The sequence below is a fragment of the Microcebus murinus genome, chromosome 23, assembly GCF_040939455.1.
Source record: "Microcebus murinus isolate Inina chromosome 23, M.murinus_Inina_mat1.0, whole genome shotgun sequence".
Classification (NCBI taxonomy): Eukaryota; Metazoa; Chordata; class Mammalia; order Primates; family Cheirogaleidae; genus Microcebus; species Microcebus murinus.
This window is the reverse complement of record NC_134126.1, coordinates 23,326,412-23,346,913: the sequence shown is the minus strand read 5'-3', so window position 1 is coordinate 23,346,913 and position 20,502 is coordinate 23,326,412. Positions and strand designations below refer to the sequence as shown.

At 37.1% G+C, this 20,502-nt stretch overlaps 1 protein-coding gene across 1 annotated transcript in view; it reads left to right on the top strand.

Annotated features, from left to right (window-relative positions):
• The window catches only part of DTL (denticleless E3 ubiquitin protein ligase adapter), a 45,887-nt gene extending 25,775 nt beyond the window's left edge, over window positions 1–20,112 (top strand). The window contains exons 12-15 of the mRNA XM_012781665.2: window positions 3,334–3,423; window positions 6,303–6,435; window positions 15,429–16,261; window positions 18,117–20,112. Coding sequence (XP_012637119.1) covers window positions 3,334–3,423; window positions 6,303–6,435; window positions 15,429–16,261; window positions 18,117–18,215 — 1,155 coding nt within the window. The 3' untranslated portion in view covers window positions 18,216–20,112. The remainder of the gene's footprint in view (window positions 1–3,333; window positions 3,424–6,302; window positions 6,436–15,428; window positions 16,262–18,116) is intronic.
• Window positions 20,113–20,502: the final 390 nt, after the last annotated feature.

The following is a 20,502-nucleotide window of genomic DNA, read 5'->3' as shown; positions in this document are numbered from 1 at the left end:
CATTTTGGGAGGCTAAGGCAGGAGGATTGTTTGAGCCAAGGAGTTCAAAACCAGCCTGGGCAGCATAGGGACAGTGTGTCTCTATAAAAAATAAATTAGTTGTGTATGGTGGCATATGCCTGTGGTCCCAGCTACTTGAGAGGACAAGGTAGGAGGATCGATGAGCCCAGGAGTTTGAGAGCTATAGAAAGGTAAGATTTCACCAGAGTGAGACTATCCCCTCACAGATCCATATATTTAAAAAAATGAAAAAAATGTTTATAAAGTATACAATTTAATGATTTTTAGTATAATCACAATGTTATGCAACCGTCACTACTATCTAATTCCCAAACATTTATCATACCAGAAAGAAACCTCCTACCGTTTAACTATCGCTCTCCCATACCTCCCTGCCCCCAACAACCGCTAACCTACAGTCTTTATGGATTTGCCTATTCTGGACATTTCATATAAATGTAATCATGTAATATGTGGCATTTTGTGTCTGACTTCTTTCACTTAGGATGTTATCAAGGTTCATCCATATTGTAGCATATATTGTTACTTCACTCCTTTTATGGCTGAACAATATTACATTGTATAAATAGACCATATTTTGTTTATCCATTCATCAGTTGATGGACATTAGAGTTGTTTCCATTTTTTGTTTGTTTGTTTTTGAGACACAGTCTCACTCTGTTGCCTGGGTTAGAGTGCGGTGGCATCAGCCCTAGCTCACAGCAACCTCAAACTCGTGGGTTCAAGCAATCCTACTGCCTCAGCCTTCCAAGTAGCTGGGACTACAGGCATACGCCACCATGCCTGGCTAATTTTTTCTGTATATTTTTAGTTGTCCAGCTAATTTCTTTCTATTTTTAGTAGAGATGGGGTCTCGCTCATGCTCAGGCTGGTCTTGAACTCTTGAGCTCAAATAATCCGCCCGCCTCAGCCTCCCAGAGTGCTAGGATTATAGGCGTGAGCCACCGCGCCCAGCCCTGTTTCCATTTTTGACATTATGAATAAAGCTTCTATGAACAGTTGTGTATAAGTTCTTGTTGTAACATATGTTTTCAGTTCTCCTGGGGGTATATACCTAAGAGTAGAATTGCTGGGTTATATAATTCTATGTTGAACTTTTTGAGGAAACTTCTCCCCACTTTTGATAATCTGTAAAGTGCCTGGCTTATGGTATTCAATCAACAAATGCTGGCTTTTTATTATCATTGTTATTAATACTTAGTAAATTGTTCAAAGTTTTTCTGATGGGTCTCTTTTTTCTCTGAGATCCTCTAGATAAATGCAAAAATTACATTCATTCTATTGGTGTTTGGGGTTTTTCTTGAAATTTAGTTGTTGGTGTATACATTTAGGTTCTCCTAGGTACTATGATACAGAAACTGATGAAGGGGTAATATCATGAAATGAAAAGCTAGGGGCAACAAGCAAGGTAAACCATGGAGAATAATGGATCTTCCCAGGGATGCTCAAAAGGACACAAGGATTTCCTCTCCCTTTTAACTTGCTTCTATATGTTTGGGTCTTGACTGAAGAGAAACTTACTAGACTGGTACCATCCCAAATCCCATTTGGAGGAGCCTCGTCCAAATGGAGAAGGAAGAGAATTTCTGTGACTACTGGGATAGTTAGAGACTATCTTAAAGGTCATTTCTAAAATATGTTACCTTGTGAAAGAATGAGTTATATTGTCTCTGTGGCATTGTAGGAGTATGCAGTAAGTGAGATCTTTGTAGATGTGGAAAAGGCTTTCTTTTCTGTTAATTCAGCAGGGCAAATTAGACTCTGCTATTTGTCTTCTTTTGCTTTTTAAATTAATCCACATGTGCCATTTAACCCAAGAGAAGAAAAGTAATAATAATTGACTTGGATAACCTTATGAATCAGTGTGGCAAGTCTCTTAATTAATCTGAGGAATCTATTAAGTTTACTTAGTCATTCTCACAAATATTCCTTCCAGAGTCACCTCCACTTGCTTCATACAAATGAGCCATGATTCAGAGCCTCAGGAAAATGAAAAGAGAATGACTTCTCTCAGCCTCAATCTCCTTGCTGTTTTCAAACACATGTGCTAATAATAGTTATGTGAGTTTGTACTCCTTACTGTGCTGATTAATTCCTATGGCCTGTGAAAGGGATTGACAGCTCTCCAATGAGCTGTACGATGTTGTCAAATGCATATTACTGGTGGCATCCAAAGATGGGAAAATACAATTCTTAATCACCTGTGCAGCACAGTGCAATGTTACCCTTCTTCATGCATTAAAATATATTAAAATGTGGTGAGACTTAATTGAAAATTCAAAATTTCTTTTTAAGCAAACTAAAAAAATTTTGGAGGAAAAATTTTTTTCCACAAAGGATACCAAGTGCCATGTAAAATATAGCTTATATTCCTTCAAAATGAAGGTTATCCAACTCAAACTGAAAGGATATACTTTTGGATTTTGGTGAGAGTCAGTGAATCTGGCTGGGTGCGATGGCTCACGCCTGTAGTCCTAGCACTCTGGGAGGCCGAGGCGGGAGGATTGCTCGAGGTCAGGAGTCTGAAACCAGCCCGAGCAAGAGTGAGACCCCATCTCTAATATAAATAGAAAGAAATTAATTGGCCGACTAATATATATAGAAAAAATTAGCCGGGCATGGTAGCGCATGCCCGTAGTCCCAGCTACTCAGGAGGCTGAGGCAGCAAGATTGCTTGAGCCCAGGAGTTTGAGGTTGCTGTGAGCTAGGCTGACGCCACAGCACTCACTCTAGCTTGGGCAACAAAGTGAGACTCTGTCTCAAAAAAAGAGTCAGTTAATCTTCTTTTGGAGGGAAGATTCTGTTCTTGTTCCAAGAGAGCTGGTAGCATATTTCAGGTAGCTTCAGGATTCACAGTTAATTTAGTGTTTCTAGAAGTAGCTAACCAGAGACCTGAAAATATCTGGGTTAAGTAAAAACAGGATTAAGTTGTCTACTCGAAGTTTACTATCGAGCTGGTAAATTTAATCCTTCCAGAAAGTTTAGCAGCTAATGGTTAAGGAATGATGCCAGTCTTAAATTTTAGTTAAAATACGTATAGCTGCATAGTCCTAGATGAAATAAGAGTGGTTCTGGTGTCCAAGCTCATATTATTTACTTATTTTGGCTACTTTCATTGTGTTTTCTCAGATTAGTGACAAATACTTCATTGCCCATTGGAATTCTGTTTTCTGAACTATAACTGGGCAAGCCTAACGGCCTTTGGTAACAACCCTAAAGCTCTTTGAGGTACAATTCTGGAGATTCAAAGTCTCTAACTCTCTAACTGACCTAATGCTGTTCTGCTTCCTTGTTCCTTTTTGACTGGACTAGGTCTCCACACCGTGGCATCCTCCTACTATGCTACTGGGTCATTCTCAAGAGGTCACGTCTGTATGCTGGTGTCCATCTGACTTCACAAAGGTTTGTAAATAAATCTCTATAGTTGGCTTAAAAGGTAGGTCACAGTTTTATAGGTTTGCCCAAGGTTAGTTTGAGAGTGATGTAGATTTTTATGTTTAAATAGGGATTTAAAAGATCTAAAGGCCATCAAAGATCTATATATCAGCATTGCTCATATAATTCTGCTTTTCTCTACCAGTAAAGAAATGGTATCATGCACTAAGGAATAAGAATGGATTTCTGGTTCCCTAGAGTTATTTCTTTCCTAAATAATCTCAGGTGAAAACTAGTCTTTTTTATTTTCTAGATATTACAAATGTGGTATATTAAATGCTTGAATGCTCTTCACAGTCCAATTTGGGTTTTCACATATGGCTGACAAAGTGGTTATTGTAAAGTCTTATATGTTATGTTATCTGTGGCTAAACCATGTAAGAAGGAGGTGTGAAATGTTTTAGACACTCTGGAAAGAAGAAAGTATGCCCACCTTTCAATTTTTTTATAGTGAATATACTGTGTGATACTTAAAGAAACAAAAAACCCTAAAATATAGCAAGGCCAGAAATGTAAACAAACTGTATCTATATATATGAATTTCGTATAATAATGGCCCAAATTTTACTCATTCTCCCAACTCCCATTGCCTCTGGTCTTTGGGTTATTCTGGGTTCTGTAGGAAATCTCACTTCTATGAAGGTCTCTCCTTTCATGTATGATGTTTTGAGGTTTGTTGCCTATTGTTCCCATCTGTTTTTTATCTTCCAGAAACTTTTCACAGTCTGGTCTGCTAGTCTTCATTACCTCCCTGGTAGCGTACAGTACTGCTGTAGATTTCTCTTTATATCCCTGTTACCATTTCTGTGGCCAGCTTCATGGCAAACCTTTTTATTAAAAAAGATTAATTATCCATAATTACATGCCAATTACTTTCTTTCTATCTGAGATTCCATGTAATTTCCACTGAAATATCTGCTTTTAACATAAAGTATTGTTTCTTTGTGGAACTTACTAAGATAAATGATTTTTAAGTTATTCAATTATTTTATCTTTTTTTTTTTTTTTTTTTTTTTTTGAGACAGAGTCTCGCTTTGTCGCCCAGGCTAGAGTGAGTGCCATGGCGTCAGCCTAGCTCACAGCAACCTCAATCTCCTGGGCTCAAGCAATCCTACTGCCTCAGCCTCACAAGTAGGTGGGACTACAGGCATTTGCCACCATGCCCGGCTAATTTTTTCTATACATTAGTTGGCCAATTAATTTCTTTCTATTTATAGTAGAGACGGGGTCTCACTCTTGCTCAGGCTGGTTTCAAACTCCTGACCTCAAGCAAATCCTCCCGCCTCGGCCTCCCAGAGTGCTAGGATTACAGGCATGAGCCACCGCGCCTGGCCTATTTTATCTTTTTTTAACCGTCATATATTATCCTTATCTCTGTGCATTTCAACCAACATGCATTAATTATCATTATTTCCTATAAGAAAAGAATTCAAAGAAAATGGCAGGGCTATTTAACTATATGAATCTAGTGACTACCTTTTTAAAATTCTCTTAAAAATATCTTTGTCCTAGGCCACGTATAAAAAAGGGCCAGGCATAGTGGTGTATACCTGTAGTCTCAGTTACTTGGGAGGCTGAGGTAGAAGGATCACTTGAACCGAGAATTTGAGGTTGCTGTGAGCTATGATGATACCACTGTACTCTAGCATGGATGACAGAGTGAGACCCTATCTTAAAAAATAGTAATAATAATTTTATCCCAAGCCTAGAATTAGGGAAATAAAAAGTCTGACTTTTAGAATAGGAGAAAGCTAGGTTTAAATTCTAGCTCTGCCATTTAATTGTGGTGACTTTGGACAAATAACTTTATCCTTATTTTTCAAATGGGAGTATTTGAGTACAAGGCTTTTTATGTTGTGAGAATTAAATAAGATAATATAAATTACCATACATAGTAGGTGCTCTGTAAATAATAACTATTAGTAGGCTATAGAGTGGCCATGGGATTCCAAGCATTTCATGTTCAGCAGTTAAATATGTGTATCTTCTTTTGGCCTCCCAGTAAGGAAAGGAAAAAGCTGCCAGTCTCTTGGGGGCCAAGACCTAAGAGAACGTGTATTCTTTTTTTTCTCTCTCTTTAGTGACTGAAATAGAGAAATTATATAAACAAATGCTGAGGAACAGTTCTGGTACCAGTGGCCATTTGCCACAAGCTCTTCAAGCAGGACTTTCTCTGCCATAAAAGGCTTGGGACCAAGATCAGGAATGGTCAGATATTTTTAAAGGGGCAAAGGTTATTTTTAACTCCTTTTAGCCTAGTGAATTTGTTGTTTTCCCAGATTGCTCATTTACCTATCTGAAAAAGAATCTCAAAAGGAATGGTTTCATTCTACTTGACACGGCCTACTAGAGTCATGGGCTAAGATTGATCTTGCAAAGGATTTTAGCAGTGCAGCAGAACATGTGGTATTCAGAAGATAGTTGTAGAAATTGAATGTTGGTGATATATACTGATCATTTAACAGAATGAAAGTAAAAAGGATATCTTAATTATATATTTTGTATATATGTGGATGGTGATAAGGAGAATGGCTTGCCTAACTTCTTGAAAGAACAGAATGAAATAAGCCTAGTTTTATAGTAGAACTTTAGGTAAGAAATGACTGGTATCAAATGACATATCAGCAAAATGTATGGTAAGGAAGAAACTAGAGAGTCACCTTCATTGGAATGATTCCTGAAAGCAAGGAATGAAAATACATGATCTTTCAGATATCACTTTCTATATCCTATTATATCAGAAAAAATAATTTTCCAGTCATGACCCCTTAAAAAACACATCTATTTTTTGCTCTGTTATAATTCTTTGATAGAAACTTCTTAACTCCTTTTCTGGTTCTCCTCAGATTGCTACCTGTTCTGATGACAATACACTAAAATTATGGCGCTTGAATAGAGGCATAGAGGAAAAACCAGGAGATAAACTTTCCACAGTGGGTTGGGCCTCTCAGAAGAAAAAAGAGGCGAGAGCCGGCCTAGGTAAGGATATCATGCACTTAATAAGTTTTTATGGTTTGACTGGTTTAGTCCTACAGTATAGACCGGTAAGCTAAACTTAATCTTGTTTTGGTATGTGCTTAAAGAAAAGTACCATCTTCTTGGCATTCGTTCTTTTTGATAAATATTTCCTGAGCACTACTCTGTTTATCTACAAAGGCACTGGAATATAGTACTGGATATATTCAACAAATATTACTTGAACAACCAGTATATGGTAGGCACTGCTCTTAGTTGCTGGAGATTTAGCAATGAACAAAAAAATCAAAAATCCCAAAGATGTAAATAGAGCTTACATATTAGTATGAGAAGCAATAAATAAGATAAAGAAATAAAATATGTACTGTGTCAAATAAAAATAATTGCTTAGGGACAAAGGAAAACAGGAAAGGGGGAATGGCAAAGTGTGCTGTTGAAATTTTATTTTAGATGGCCAAGGAGGCCTTAATAAAAAGATGACATTTGAGTAAAGAAAGTGAAGTAATAAGCCATGTGGATATTTTGGAGAAGAATCTTACAAGCAGACAAAATAGCAAATGCAGAGGCCCTAAAGTCAGGGCAGGCCTGACATATTTTCCATTCCTCAAGGAGGCTAACATGGCTATAGCTCCTATGGCCAGAGTGGGCAAAGGAGAGGGAAGAGAATAGCAGTAGAAAATAAGTTCTTGTGGGACTTTGCGTTTTGATAGACAAAAATCCACTGAAGGGTTTTGAGCAGTAGAATATCATGATCTGACTTTTAACTTGATCATTCTTGCTCCTGTGTTGAGAATAAATTGTAAGTGGATCAGGGTAAAAGCAGGAAGCCAATTTTAAAAGCCATTGAAATAATCCAGGAAGTGATGATGGTGACTTGGACCAGAGTAGTAGCAGAAGATGTGATAAGAAGTCATCAAGTTCTGGATTTATTTATAAGATAGAGCCAACAGAATATGCTGAGGGATCAGATGTGGGGATAAAATGGAGTTATCATGATTTGAAAGTTTTTGCTTGAGAATCTAGAAGGGTGGCATTTCATTAACTTAGGAATCCCTGCAAGAGAAGCAGGTTTGGGAGGGAACACCTGGAGTTCCATTTGGATATATTGTTTGACATGATTATTAGACATCCAGATGGAGATGTCAGGGAGGCATTTAGATGTTTAATTCTGTAATTCAGGGTTAGGGTTGTAAATTGGATTCAAAATAACATGGGTGAAGGTAGTGGTAGATAGAAAAGAAAACAGGTCTGGGATCTGAACCGTGCGGCACCCCAGTGTTTAGAGGTTGGGGAGGTGACAAATACCATTAAGCAGGCACAACTAGAGAAGTAAGAAGAAAAAGTAGGAGAGCGTTATATGTAAATAAAGGAAGAGAAAAGTATGAATTTGATCTGATGTTTCTGGCATATCAAATATAATAAATGAGGCCTAAAAACTGACCTTTAGATTAGGCAAGTGAGCATTCAGTATGGTTGTGTGTTTGCTGTGCAAGTACAGGTACATTGTAGGTAGAGAATTGGGTCTAACCAGAGTTATGGTTTAGCAGAGCAAGTGAAGAAGTGAGCAGTGAAGTTGAGGGTGCTTGCAAGAGGATAATTATGATTGGCTGTAGGATTTAACTTAGGTAAGGAGGGAAGTGAGGGCACAGTGGAGCTGAAAGATAGTATAAAAGTGGTACTGTCAATGGATTGAGGACCCCCTGGGGATAAAAGATTGTTGGAATTGGAGTACTAAACAATGCTGAGAACATAGGTGGTGAACAGAATGGAATATTTGAAATGAAGATAATGGAAGACTTTCACGTATTGGCAATAATAAGGTAAAGGAATATGTGGCTTGGATGAGTGAAAGGACAAGATTACTGTAGTAAAGGGTCAAGAAACCGAGAAACCAAAGTATAGAAAGATCATATATGTGGATCTTCACAAGTTGACAGGGATCGGGTTGAAGAGATTAACAGTGAACCAAGAGTAAAAATCTTCAAGCACATTATCAATAGATGTACTGTCATAAGTTTGAAGTTTAAGCTTAAAGATTCATTTTACTTTAACCATCAAAGACTAAAGTAAATGGGGGTTGACAATGAGACAGGGAGGATATATGCTTATTTTTTTAATGACTTATTTAGTTGCTGGTAAGATGCAGAACTAGACTTCAGAGAGGTCTTTTGTTCTAAGTCTACTTTCTGTAAAGTCTTTGATGATGTTGCCTTATTTGTTTTTTGCTTTCTTTTAACATTTTCAATTTTTATTTTATTAGTGTTACAGTTTAATAAGTCAACTAGTTCTACAAGGATGAGTATGATAAGCAGTCCCCATACCCTCTGTCCTATAGTTTCCCCTTCCCAGAGGCAACCACTTTCAAATCTTGTAGTTCACTCTTTGATATGGATGTCTGTACCTTTAAATAATATTGCACATTTCTATTTCGTTACTTTTTGCAGTTTTCAGCTTTATGTATTGATTTCTTTCCTTTGTGACATGAGGATTTAGCAGTCTTTCCTATTTCTCCCCATTACCATACCTGTGCACTCCCTGTCTTCCTCATACAGGGTCATGATTTTGGTTAGATCAAGATACAATTCAGTGGTTTTTAGTATACAGTTATCCCGCCGTATCCATGGGTCCAGGACCCCCTTGCAGATGCCCAAATCCACAGATGCTCGAGTCCCTTATATAAAATGGCATAGTATTTGCATATAACCTGCGTACATCCTTCTGTATACCTTAAATCATCTCTAGCTTACTTACAATAACCTAATATAATGTAAATGCATAAATAGTTGTTATGCTTTATTGTTTAGGGAATAATGACAAGAAAAAAGTCTATACATGTTCAGTACAGGCACAACCATATTTTTGGTTTCGGGTTTTTTGAGACAGGGTCTCACTCTGTCTCCCCAAGCTAGAGTGCAGTGGCTTCATCATAGCTCACAGCATCCTCAAACTCGTGGGCTCAAGGAATGCTCCTGCCTCAGCCTCCTGAGTAGCAGAGACTACAGGTACATGCCACAGCACTCAGCTAATTTTTCTATTTTTGTAGAGATGGAATCTACCTCTCTTGCTCAGCCTGGTCTCAAACTCCTCTTCTGACCTCAACCAATTCTTCTGCCTCAGCCTCCCAAAGCACTAGGATTATAAACATGAGCCACTATGCTTGGCCCTTTTTTTTAAAATATTTTTTTATTTGCGGTTGGTTGAATCCATGGATGTGGAACCCAGGATATGGAACTCAAGATACGGAGGATCAGCTATATTTAGAGTTGTGCAGTCATTAACAGTCTAATTCTAGAATATTTTCAACATCAAAATAAGGACTCCAATTTTTTCATATACTTGACAAGACTTGTTATTGTCTTTTTCATTATACCCATCCTATTGGGTATGAATTGGTATCCCATTGTGGTTTGATTTGTATTTTCCTGATGGCCAGTGATGTTGAGCATATTTTCATGTGCTTATTGACTATTTACATATTTTCTTTGGTAAAACATCTGTGCAAATCTTTTGCTCATATTTCAATTGAGTTACTTGTCTTGTATTATTGAGTTGTAAGCATTCTTTATATATTCTGAACATAAGTGCCTTGTCATATAATGATCTGCAAATATTTTCTCTTATTCTGTGGGTTGTCTTTTTACTTTCTTGTTGGTGTCCCTTGACACACAAAATTATAATTTCGATGAAGTATACGTTATCTATTTTTTCTTTTGTCACTTGTGTTTTTATGGTTTATCAAGGAAACCATTGCCTATCCCAAGGTCACAAAGATTTACTCCCATGTTTTCTTCTAGAGGTTTTTTAGTTTTAGGTCTGTTATCCTTTTTGAGTTTATTTTTCTGTATGGTATGAGGTAAATATTCAAATTAATTTTTCACATGTGGATAAACTATTCTTTGTCCCATTGAATTTATCTTAGCACCCTTGCCAAAAAATCAATGGACCATAAATGTGAGGGTTTATTTCTGGACTTTTAATTCTATTCCATTGATCTATATGTCTGCCCTTATGCTAGTTCTGCATTGCCTTGATTTTTTTTTTTTTCATTGCCTTGAATATTATAGCTTTGTAGTAGGTTTTGAAGTCTTGGAAGTCTGAGAACTTCAATTTTCTTTTTCTTTTTCAAGATTGTTTTGACTATTCTGGGTCTCTTTTATACAAATTTTAGGATCTGCTTGTCAATTTCTGCAAAGTAGCTAGCTGGGATTATCTCATTTAATTCCCAAAATAATTGAAAACTGAAGGTCAAGGAGGTTAGACTTGTCTAAGATCACACAGCTATGGAGTTCTAGTAGAATCAGAGTTCCAACTCTTGCAGACTGATTCTAGAGCACATGCTCGGAAATATACTGCCTGCGTTAGAACCTAACAGAGCACAAAGCAAAGTTCAAGTTGAGACCAGATTGCGATTTATGCCTAGATTTTTCCATTTCTGGGTAATGCTAGGTTTACTCTGAAGAGCACTACAGAGCAATAACCTAATGTTAGTGCGAAAGCTTGATGCACTGGCGGTTCTATCCTCTAAGCCAGCTTCCAGCAACAGATTGGCTGCTGCTAACCAATTGCCACTTGGAAAATTATGTTCCTCTGCTTTCTCAAGCTTCTAATTGCCACTTCAACCCTTCATTGCTGTCCTGGACTACATATCTTCTCTCTGGCCCTTTTAATGCATTCACTGGAAGTGTTTAAGTGCCAAGGCACAACCTCTTTTCCCTCTGCCCTACTTTTCCTAGCCAGTACCTGCTCTATTACTTACTATTCTTTCACTGTGTTCCAGCCAGAGATCTCATAGCACTGTTGAGGCCGATGGTTCTCAATTGTGGCTGTGCATCAGAACCACTTGTGGAGCTTTTTAACTTTGTGTGTGTGTGATTCAGTAGGTCTGGGGTGGAAGCCAAGCACCAGTGTTTTTATAAAGCCCCAGGTAAGTCTGTTATTTAGCCAGGATTGAGAGCCTCTGGTTTAGGCATTACTGAGTGACAATGATGATTATCTTTATCTTAAAGAGAAGGAAACCTTATCTGTTCTATTTCAGGTGCTTGCTGCAGTCTCACAAGTCAGTAGGATAATTATAGAGTCTATTTTCTGATTCCTAGACCCTCACCCTTATCCTTCTCAGCAGTAATGAAATTTAACAAGCAGTGTTTAATAATTCCTTGCTAGGTACTATAGGGGCACTGGGTGCAAAGATGAGTAAATAATCATCATCATCACCTGCCCTCACAGTCTAGTCTAGGAGACAGATGCAGAAACTATAGTGCATTGTAAACATTTCTCCTAGCAGCATAAACAAAGGTCTCTGAGAACCCACTTCCTCTGGGAGAGGGAAGCTCTGTGGGAGAAGAGGAAAGAAGTTTGTGAATGCTTCACAATGAAGTTAACATTGTCATCAGAGCCTTGAAACATGAGAAGAATTTTTGCCTGGCAAAGAAGGGGCTGACTTGGCAAGAAAACCACATGAACAAAGACAGAGATGTGATAGTACACAGCTTGTTCAGGAAGCAGTGAGTAGTCTTCTGTAACAGGATTCTAAAGTAGCATAGTACCGTGATAAGACTAAAAAGGTAGGGTGAGGCCAGATGGCAAACCTTCGTGTAGAAAGAAGCTACAAGTTGACTGATTATTAGTAAACTCTCTATAATTCTTCAAAGGAACTGACTTTCAGGAAGTATTTAGGGCAACAACCCAGTCTATGCTACCCTATCTTCAGATTTCATCCATCACAGTGTCAAGAAGAGTTGATCAACTTAAACAGATGAAGTATTACATGGCTGCCATATTGAAATTTATAGGCCAATATAATGGCATACTATACAGCTGTTAAAAAGAATACAGAGCATCTCTGTGTAACTTATATGAAAAGATATAGAGAAAAAAAATACAAGTGCAAGTTGCAGAACATGTACATATATGTAATATAATCCATTAGTGTTTTAGGTTTTTTTAAGGTATGCTATACCAATACCTTTGTATGTGCTACTAGGTACATAGAAGTTTGTGGAATGCATAAGAACATAAGAGTGAAATGAGAAGATTGAAAAGAAGAGTTTTTACTTTTTACCTTCTTCCTCTCTGTACTGTTTGAACTCTTTTACCATGAACTTTGACTACTTTTATAACCTAATTACTGTTTAAAAGAAAAACTTAAATTTGACCCAGAGTTTTGCTAACCTTCAGAGTTATTAACAAAATGATCTTTTTGACCCCAATGGTCCACCTCTTCTGCATAACATCCTGAAGGAAGAGGAAATGCCCCAACTTTCCAACACATCAGACACATTTCCTGCTGAACTTTCATAAATACTTTCAATGTGTGCCATGCAAGTATCAGAAACCTAGCTGCCCAATCTGTCCCAGGCCCAGCTCTTCCTTCTCCACTAATCCTGCCTTAGAATCAGCATAGTGTAAGACCTGTGCTATTTTAGGACTTTCTGCCCTAAATGTACTCTTCAATCCACTTAAATGGAAAAAATGACTATGGCAGCTGTGCGGTGACTGTTGACCTGTACTGAGGAGAGCAGCAAATGAAAACTTCCTTTCCTCCTGAAATAATAACTGTTATCTAGCTCTAGAGCATGAGTGTGAGAACTTAAACCAGAGGCTCCATGGATAGTTCCCTGTTACTGAGTCCTTTCCATAGCACATTATGGCAAAACGGGGTTTTCAATAATGATCTTTATTAAAGGAGCAGTATCACTTTGGCTGGTTCTAAACATATGGTTGATGAGAAAAGTTTAGGCAGAAGTCACTTTGTAGGATTGCTCTGTCTCAAGGCAGGACTGCTTTAGTAGTGAAAAGCACAGTAAAAAGGACAAAATAATTAACTGACTAAAGTTAGTACTTGCAAATCTTTATTCCTGCTAAAAGAGAGATTGAATTTTTATATCAGCCCATCCTAAATTTAGTTACATATAAATGCAATTCAGTAATTAAACTAAAGTAAATATGAGAGTTACAATTCAAAGACTTTGTGACTGAGAAATATATAAATGCCCTTTCTCGTTATTTGAAGACAGGAATGCTGTCTCAGACATCTAGAAAGCTCAGAAGGAAAACGAGAAAATATAGTATTGTCAGTGATTGGGGCTTGAGATAGAAGAACCATCAAGTTTATAAGAATTTGCCTGAAGTACTTGCGATTGTATAAACAAAGGGACAAGTACACATAGAGAAAAGGTCTTGTCTACTAAGTTTGGTTTGCTTTACAGAGAGCAAGCATTGATATTCTGAATGTTCTTTGGCATTCTTTGTCTTGTGGAAACTAGTAGTTGTTTATAACATAAGGTGGGGAGCCATGTCATGCCTGATAACTTTAAGAAGTAAAATGACAGAATTATTTCTTATGGAGATAAAAAACTATCTCCATTTAATAGATGAAGACTCTTGAGTTCAAGGAGAGCAAAGATTGTGCCCTGTTTACATAATAAGTTTTAGACCTGTGTGTTTCGTCTGAGAGCCCTTGTGTAGTGCTTTTCTGCCCTAGCATTGCTCAAGAGTACATAGAAGAATGCTAATGGCAGCTTAACTTATAAAACCAAAATATCAACAACCTAACTGTCTTATTGTAATGAGGATTTGTTATATAAATATGTTGTCTTTGTAGCTGTTAAAAATGGTAATATAAATCTGAATTAATGTGGGAAATGTTCATGATGTATTAAGAAGCACATTATTCCTAATTAAAAATGGACAAAGGACCTAAATAGACATTTCTCATAAGACATACAGCTGGCCAACAGGCACATGAAAATTGCTCAACGTCACTAATTAAGGAAATGCAAATGAAAACCACACAATGAGATATCACCTCACACCTGTTAGAATAGAGTTTATCAAAAAGAAAAAAGGTAACATGTTTTAGAGAGGATGTGGAGAAAAGGAAACCCCTCTGTACACTGTTGGTGGGAATGTAAGTTAGTTCAGCTGTTATGGAAAACAGTATGGAGGTTTCTCAAAAAATTAAAAATAGAACTACCATATGACCCAGCAATTCCACTTTGGGGTATATATCCAAAGAAATGATAGTAGTATGTAGAAGAGATATCTACACTCGCATGTTCACTGCAACATTCACAATAGACAAGATATGGAATCAACTTAAGTATCTATCAGTGGATGAATAAAGAGAATGTGATCCACAGTGGAATACTATTCGTCTTTAAAAAGGACATGCAACAACATGAACCTAGAGGACATTATGCTAAGAGAAATAAGCCAGACACAGAAGACAAATACTACATAATCTCATATGTGGAATTTAAAAAGTTGAACTCATAAAAGCAGAGAGCAGAATTGCAGGGGGGTGGGGTTGGGGAGATGTTGGTCAAAGGGTAAAAAGATTCAAATAGGAGGAATTAGTTCTGGGGTCTATTGTATAGTATGGCAACTACATTTAGTAATGTACTGTGTACTTGAAAATTACTAAGAGTAGATTTTAAATGTTCTCACCACAAAAAAATAAGTGAGGTATTCTGTCTTAGGTGTGTCCTTAAAAAGATAAAAGTGAGATGACGGATATATTAATTAGTTTGATTTAATCATTCCACAATGTATGCATATATCAAAACATTACATTATACCCCATAAATATATACAATAAAAAATAAATTTTTTGAGATTAAAAAAAGTTACTAAATAGTGTGTGTTATCTCACTTTTGTGTAGAAAAAATTTGAAGTGTATGATATATAGCACATGCACAAATATAGAAAAATGCTAAAAGTGGTCTACCTGGGGTTTCTTAAAATCTTCTGTATATTTTTATGTATTTTCTGGATTTTTACAAGTACATGTTTTACAGTGGGTTAGTGAGAGGCTGGCAGTTAAGAAAGGGAAAGGAAAATGCTAAAGGTGTAGTAGGTAGCAAATGATTTATATAATGTACTTACTGACAAATTGACCCTTGAATTATTGTTAGCTTTGATTTTCCTTGATGAGAATTTAGGGACTTTGTATGACTTTCACTTCTGATTTTCATGATCCTCTCTTCTTTTTCAGTAACAGTATCGAGTAGCCAGAGTACTCCTGCCAAAGCCCCCAGAGTAAAGAGCAGTCCATCCATTTCTTCCCCATCATCTGCAGCTTGTACACCAAGCTGTGCTGGAGACCTCCCTCTTCCTTCAAATACTCCCACATTCTCTATTAAAACCCCTCCTGCCAAGGCCCGGTCTCCCATCAGCAGAAGAGGCTCTGTCTCCTCTGTTTCTCCCAAGCCACCCTCCTCTTTCAAGATGTCAATTAAAAATTGGGTGACCCGAACACCTTCCTCATCACCACCCATCACTCCACCTGCTTCTGAGACCAAGATCGCGTCTCCAAGAAAAGCCCTTATTCCTGTGAGCCAGAAGTCATCCCAAGGAGAGGCTTGCTCTGAGTCTAGAAATAGAGTAAAGAGGAGGCTAGACTCAAGCTGTCTGGAGAGTGTGAAACAAAAGTGTGTGAAGAGTTGCAACTGTGTGACTGAGTTGGATGGCCAAGTTGAAAATCTTCATTTGGATCTGTGCTGCCTTGCTGGTAACCAGGAGGACCTTAGTAAGGACTCTCTAGGTCCTACCAAAGCAAGTAAGATTGAAGGAGCTAGCACAAGTATCTCAGAGCCTCCTTCTCCTATCAGTCCCTATACTTCAGAAAGCTGTGGAACTTTACCCCTTCCTTTGAGATCTTGTGGAGAAGGGTCCGAAGTGGTAGGCAAAGAGAATAGCTCCCCAGAAAATAAAAACTGGTTGTTGGCCATGGCAGCCAAACGGAAGGCTGAAAATTCATCTCCACGCAGTCCATCCTCCCAGACACCCAATTCCAGGAGACAGAGCGGAAAGTCATCACCAGGCCCGGTAAGTCAGCAGTCATGGGAAGATACATTTCCTAACTTGAAGGGGGCTAGTGGGAAAAATACTTCATCTAACTTGAAGGGGGCCAGACACAGATCTTGTCTCAAGACAGAATGCTTTAAAAGAAAAAAGTAAATCTGTTTATTTCTAGGATTGCCCAATTTAGCATATAAAAAATAAAGAACAAATTTTGCATGGGACATATTTTTACTAAATGTTTTTCATACTAAAAAATTATTTGTTGTTTGTCTGAAATTCAAATGTAAGTGGGTGTGCTATATTTTTCTGGCAACCCTATTTATTCCCATTAAAATCCCTCTTGCCAAGGTCTCATACTCCTCAGCCCTGTTGCCTGATTCACTGATGCCTTCTTCATGCTCTAGGATATAAATTCAAAAATATCTCCCCTCTCCTGTTAGACAGTATGCCATCCTCTTTTTATAGATAAAGCTGTTGTTCATGGGAAAGTTGCCAATATCCATAAGTAGATTTCCAGTTTGTAATTACATTTTATGATTATTTAAAATACAGTGAAACTTAGAGACTTGCTAAACAATTTAAATGCAGAATCCTTCTAGGTGTTTATGACTTCTCCCCAGTCTTTTATAGTCATCTTGCCCACACCAATATTTTTGGCACCTGTATCTAATCTACTCTTTTAAACATTCAGTGTAGTTTCACTTATTTTTTTAGGACTCATATTTCATTGGTTGACATAATATTTAAATTAGATAATGTCAATAACAGATATTGCTGGCAGAAATAGGTTTGTGAACCTTGAAAAGCACATGACTCATTATCATGGTGGAAGCAGAAGTAGCTGTAAGCATTGGGTGAGCTATGGGCACAAGTCAGAGGCAATAGGAAGCTTCTGTTGTTCACAGGTTAAGAGAGGTGGGCTAAGGAAGTTTCCACTGTACTTCATTGTAGCTCCTGTTCTGAGTTATCGAGATGGTGGTAGGATGATTGAAATCCAATCAAGATTCATGATCAGCAATGTCTGCCCTTTTAACCAGGCAGAGACTGGCTAACCGTAGGCCAATGCTATTTTAATAAGTGTTCATTTCCCCAACTCCTGGTTTCATGAAGGCCTATCCCATGATTTTAGAAAAAATAGCTAATAATAGAAATACTACTTAGTACTACTTAGTAAATAATAGAAAGACTACTTAGTACACAAACTCCAACCAAGACTTTGCTACAGAAAGTTTTAAAAAAAAAAAAAAAAAAAGGAAGAAAAAGCTGTAAGGACTGTTTTCTTTCTTTTCTCAAAATTATGACTGCTCTTTGCCCCTAACCAAAATCTCTGTTTTTTTTTTTTTTCTGGGGGGCTGGTCTCATCTGTGTGTTAGCAGAAAAAAATTTCAATGAAAAATTGTTTCCACTAATATGCAAATCTTAACAGCTTTAAAAGTAGGAATGGTGTGCTGGTCTTATAATTTCTCTGAAGCTAAAGTTTTTAAAAATTGTTTTTCTCTATCTGTATGACAATATAGACCTTGAGCAGAGTGTAGCAGCCACCATTTGAATACCTATCTTGTTTATAAATTGGGGAGGCTGACTTATTTCAAAGAGGACGGTAATTGTAACCTCTTTGGTTCCTAGTAAGAGGCTTAACTGGCTAATATTTTCTATTCACATGAAAACTCTGTCTTCTTTCCTTGCATACCATCTATTAAATTTTTACCATACAACAGCCAAAGAGACATTACTGTTAAAAATATTTGGGACTGAAAGCTGGCTGACTAATCAAATTTCTAGGCAACCTAACTTAAGGTACCTCTTAGTAATAACTTGCTGAGGTAACAGCTGAACTTTATCTTAGGAAATCTCTGAAATCTAAACTTTCTTCTTCCAGGTCACCATTACTCCCAGCTCCATGAGGAAAATCTGTACATACTTCCATAGAAAGTCCCAAGATGACTTCTGTAGTCCTGAACACTCAACGGAATTATAGATTCTAATATGAGTGTGAGTTAACTGAACTTTGGTCCACTTAAACAAGATGAAAAATAACAACAAAATAACTCTATAAGTCTGGTCTTTAAGAAGCTGCCATCTTTTCATTTTTAAAGAAAATCCTTTCTACTCTGAAATGCACCTAGTCTGGTGCTGCTATTGTAGTGTATATGCAGCTTCCTAAGGATGAATGCTGTTTAAATTTCATAAAGTAAATGTGTCACTCTGTAGCATTTTGAATAAATAGCCTTCACTTTTTAAATTATGCATCTTTTCTACAATAATGACATCCCAGCTCATGGAGGCAAAACATAAGACATAATCTCTTGTTATCCTGAAACTTTCTATGCTCAGTGGAAAGTATCCACCAGCCGAAGCAGGAGGCCTATCTATGAAGGCTGATGGCTGAAGAAATCCACTGCAAAAGACTCCTGGTTCTGTTCTGCCTCAAACTAGTATAATTTTATTTGAAATACATAATCTTTTCACTACATTTTTGTGGGTTTTTTTAAATACGTATAAAAATGTGATGTTCAGATAAGTACATTTATATCAGTTCAGTGTTAAAATACAGTGTGAGTTAAAGTCATCTTTATTTTAAATGCAGCGATAAATGTCAACTCTTTGGAGAAACTAGGAGAACAACAAAAGAAGGCTGTATTTGTCTTTTTCCCCCTCACATATATCTCCCATATAAGCTTTAAGGTCCCCATATTTTCACTAAGCAATCCACTACGTTGCCAACCCAACATCACTTTCTATAGGAGGTTATGATTTTTGCCATTTACTAGAAGAAGATGTTTTATAAAATCAATAGTCATACACTGAAACTGGGGTTTAAATTCAGGTACAGTCCTCAGTTCTCTAGGGGCTGTAACATTTTAAAAAATAAGTCATCAGATTTTAAGAAAAGTGTAATGATTTTCTTAGTGATATTTTTATAAAAGAAGATAGCTCTGAACTAAAAGTTCAGAACCTGAAAAATAAATCTTGGCTTTCTCTCTTCGTATATATCAAAAGCAATAGCCTTCTAGTATAGCCCTGAGCCAAAAAGTAATGGAATTTTCTCTAGATATTTAATACAGAAAGTGTATAGCCTGAGTCTAAATAATGTGCAAAATATCTTAAACATCCCTCCCCTTAATTGATGTATCAGTGATCTTGAAATAAACTATTGTGTTATGTTTTTCACCTTGTAACCTCATGGAAAGCAGCTTTATGTACTTTCTATGTACTATGTACTTCGATGGGAGTCCCCTTGCAACAATCACGAAACTTGATTCGTTTTATCATATCCCTGGGACTGTGAAGACTATTTCTATTTTTGTCATGATTTTAAAATGTATTCTTAATGAAAACTCTTTAATTCCTTTGATCTTATAAGCTAAGCTGTAATAACCAAAACTGCATAGGTCAAGTAAGCATAGGTTCTCCGTGGTTTTATCCAGGGAGAAAAATAAATAAAGGAAAGCCATACAATTGCCGTGGTCAAAACCAAGCACACCATAGCCTTAACTGAATATTTAAGAAATTTACTTATATTTGGTGTTTGCTGAGTGTTGGGCCGTAGGAAGGTGTTATGACCAGTACCTGCAAATAATACCATCTCTCTTGCTTTAAAAGTCAGTATGGAGAAAAATCCATGAAAAGAATCAATAAAGTAGATGATCTTGTTTGAATCCTTGCACATCTGGCAGCCCTACTGAATGAAGTTGGGGTAAACGTTGCTGTCAGAAACGGCCGAGCATCTACTGGCTGTAACATGTCCAACTTGGAAAACTAGTATGGATGCCAAAACTAAATGGGTGCCAAAGGTCAAATGTAATGAGATGGTAATTATCCCTACCTGTGTTGATGTCAGACTCTGAGCTGCCTGAATAATAAAGCCTTTTACTTTATCTGATGTCCTTTTCTGAGCTTTTGCATTAACCTAGAAGCAGTCAATACAAAAGAACTATAGTAGTACTCCAGAATCCCTTCTGTTTGTTCATTGAATAAAATTTATTTATTCCCAAGGTTATAATCTAGTTGAAGCCTAAGAAGGTTTTAATGAAATACATCTTGCTTGGTTAGACCTTGAGTGTTTAAAGTGGCTTGGATTACTTGTTGAAGGAGGTTGGAGTGATGTAGTTCTTTTTCTAAACAAGTATTTCCAGCCCAAACTTTTCCATTTGAAAACAATCCAAGCATTATTGCTACAATGCTATATTAGAGTTTCCTTTTGGCTGTTTCAACACAGGCCCTTAATTTACTTTTGTGAAGGTTGACTAATTAGTCCCTTAAAA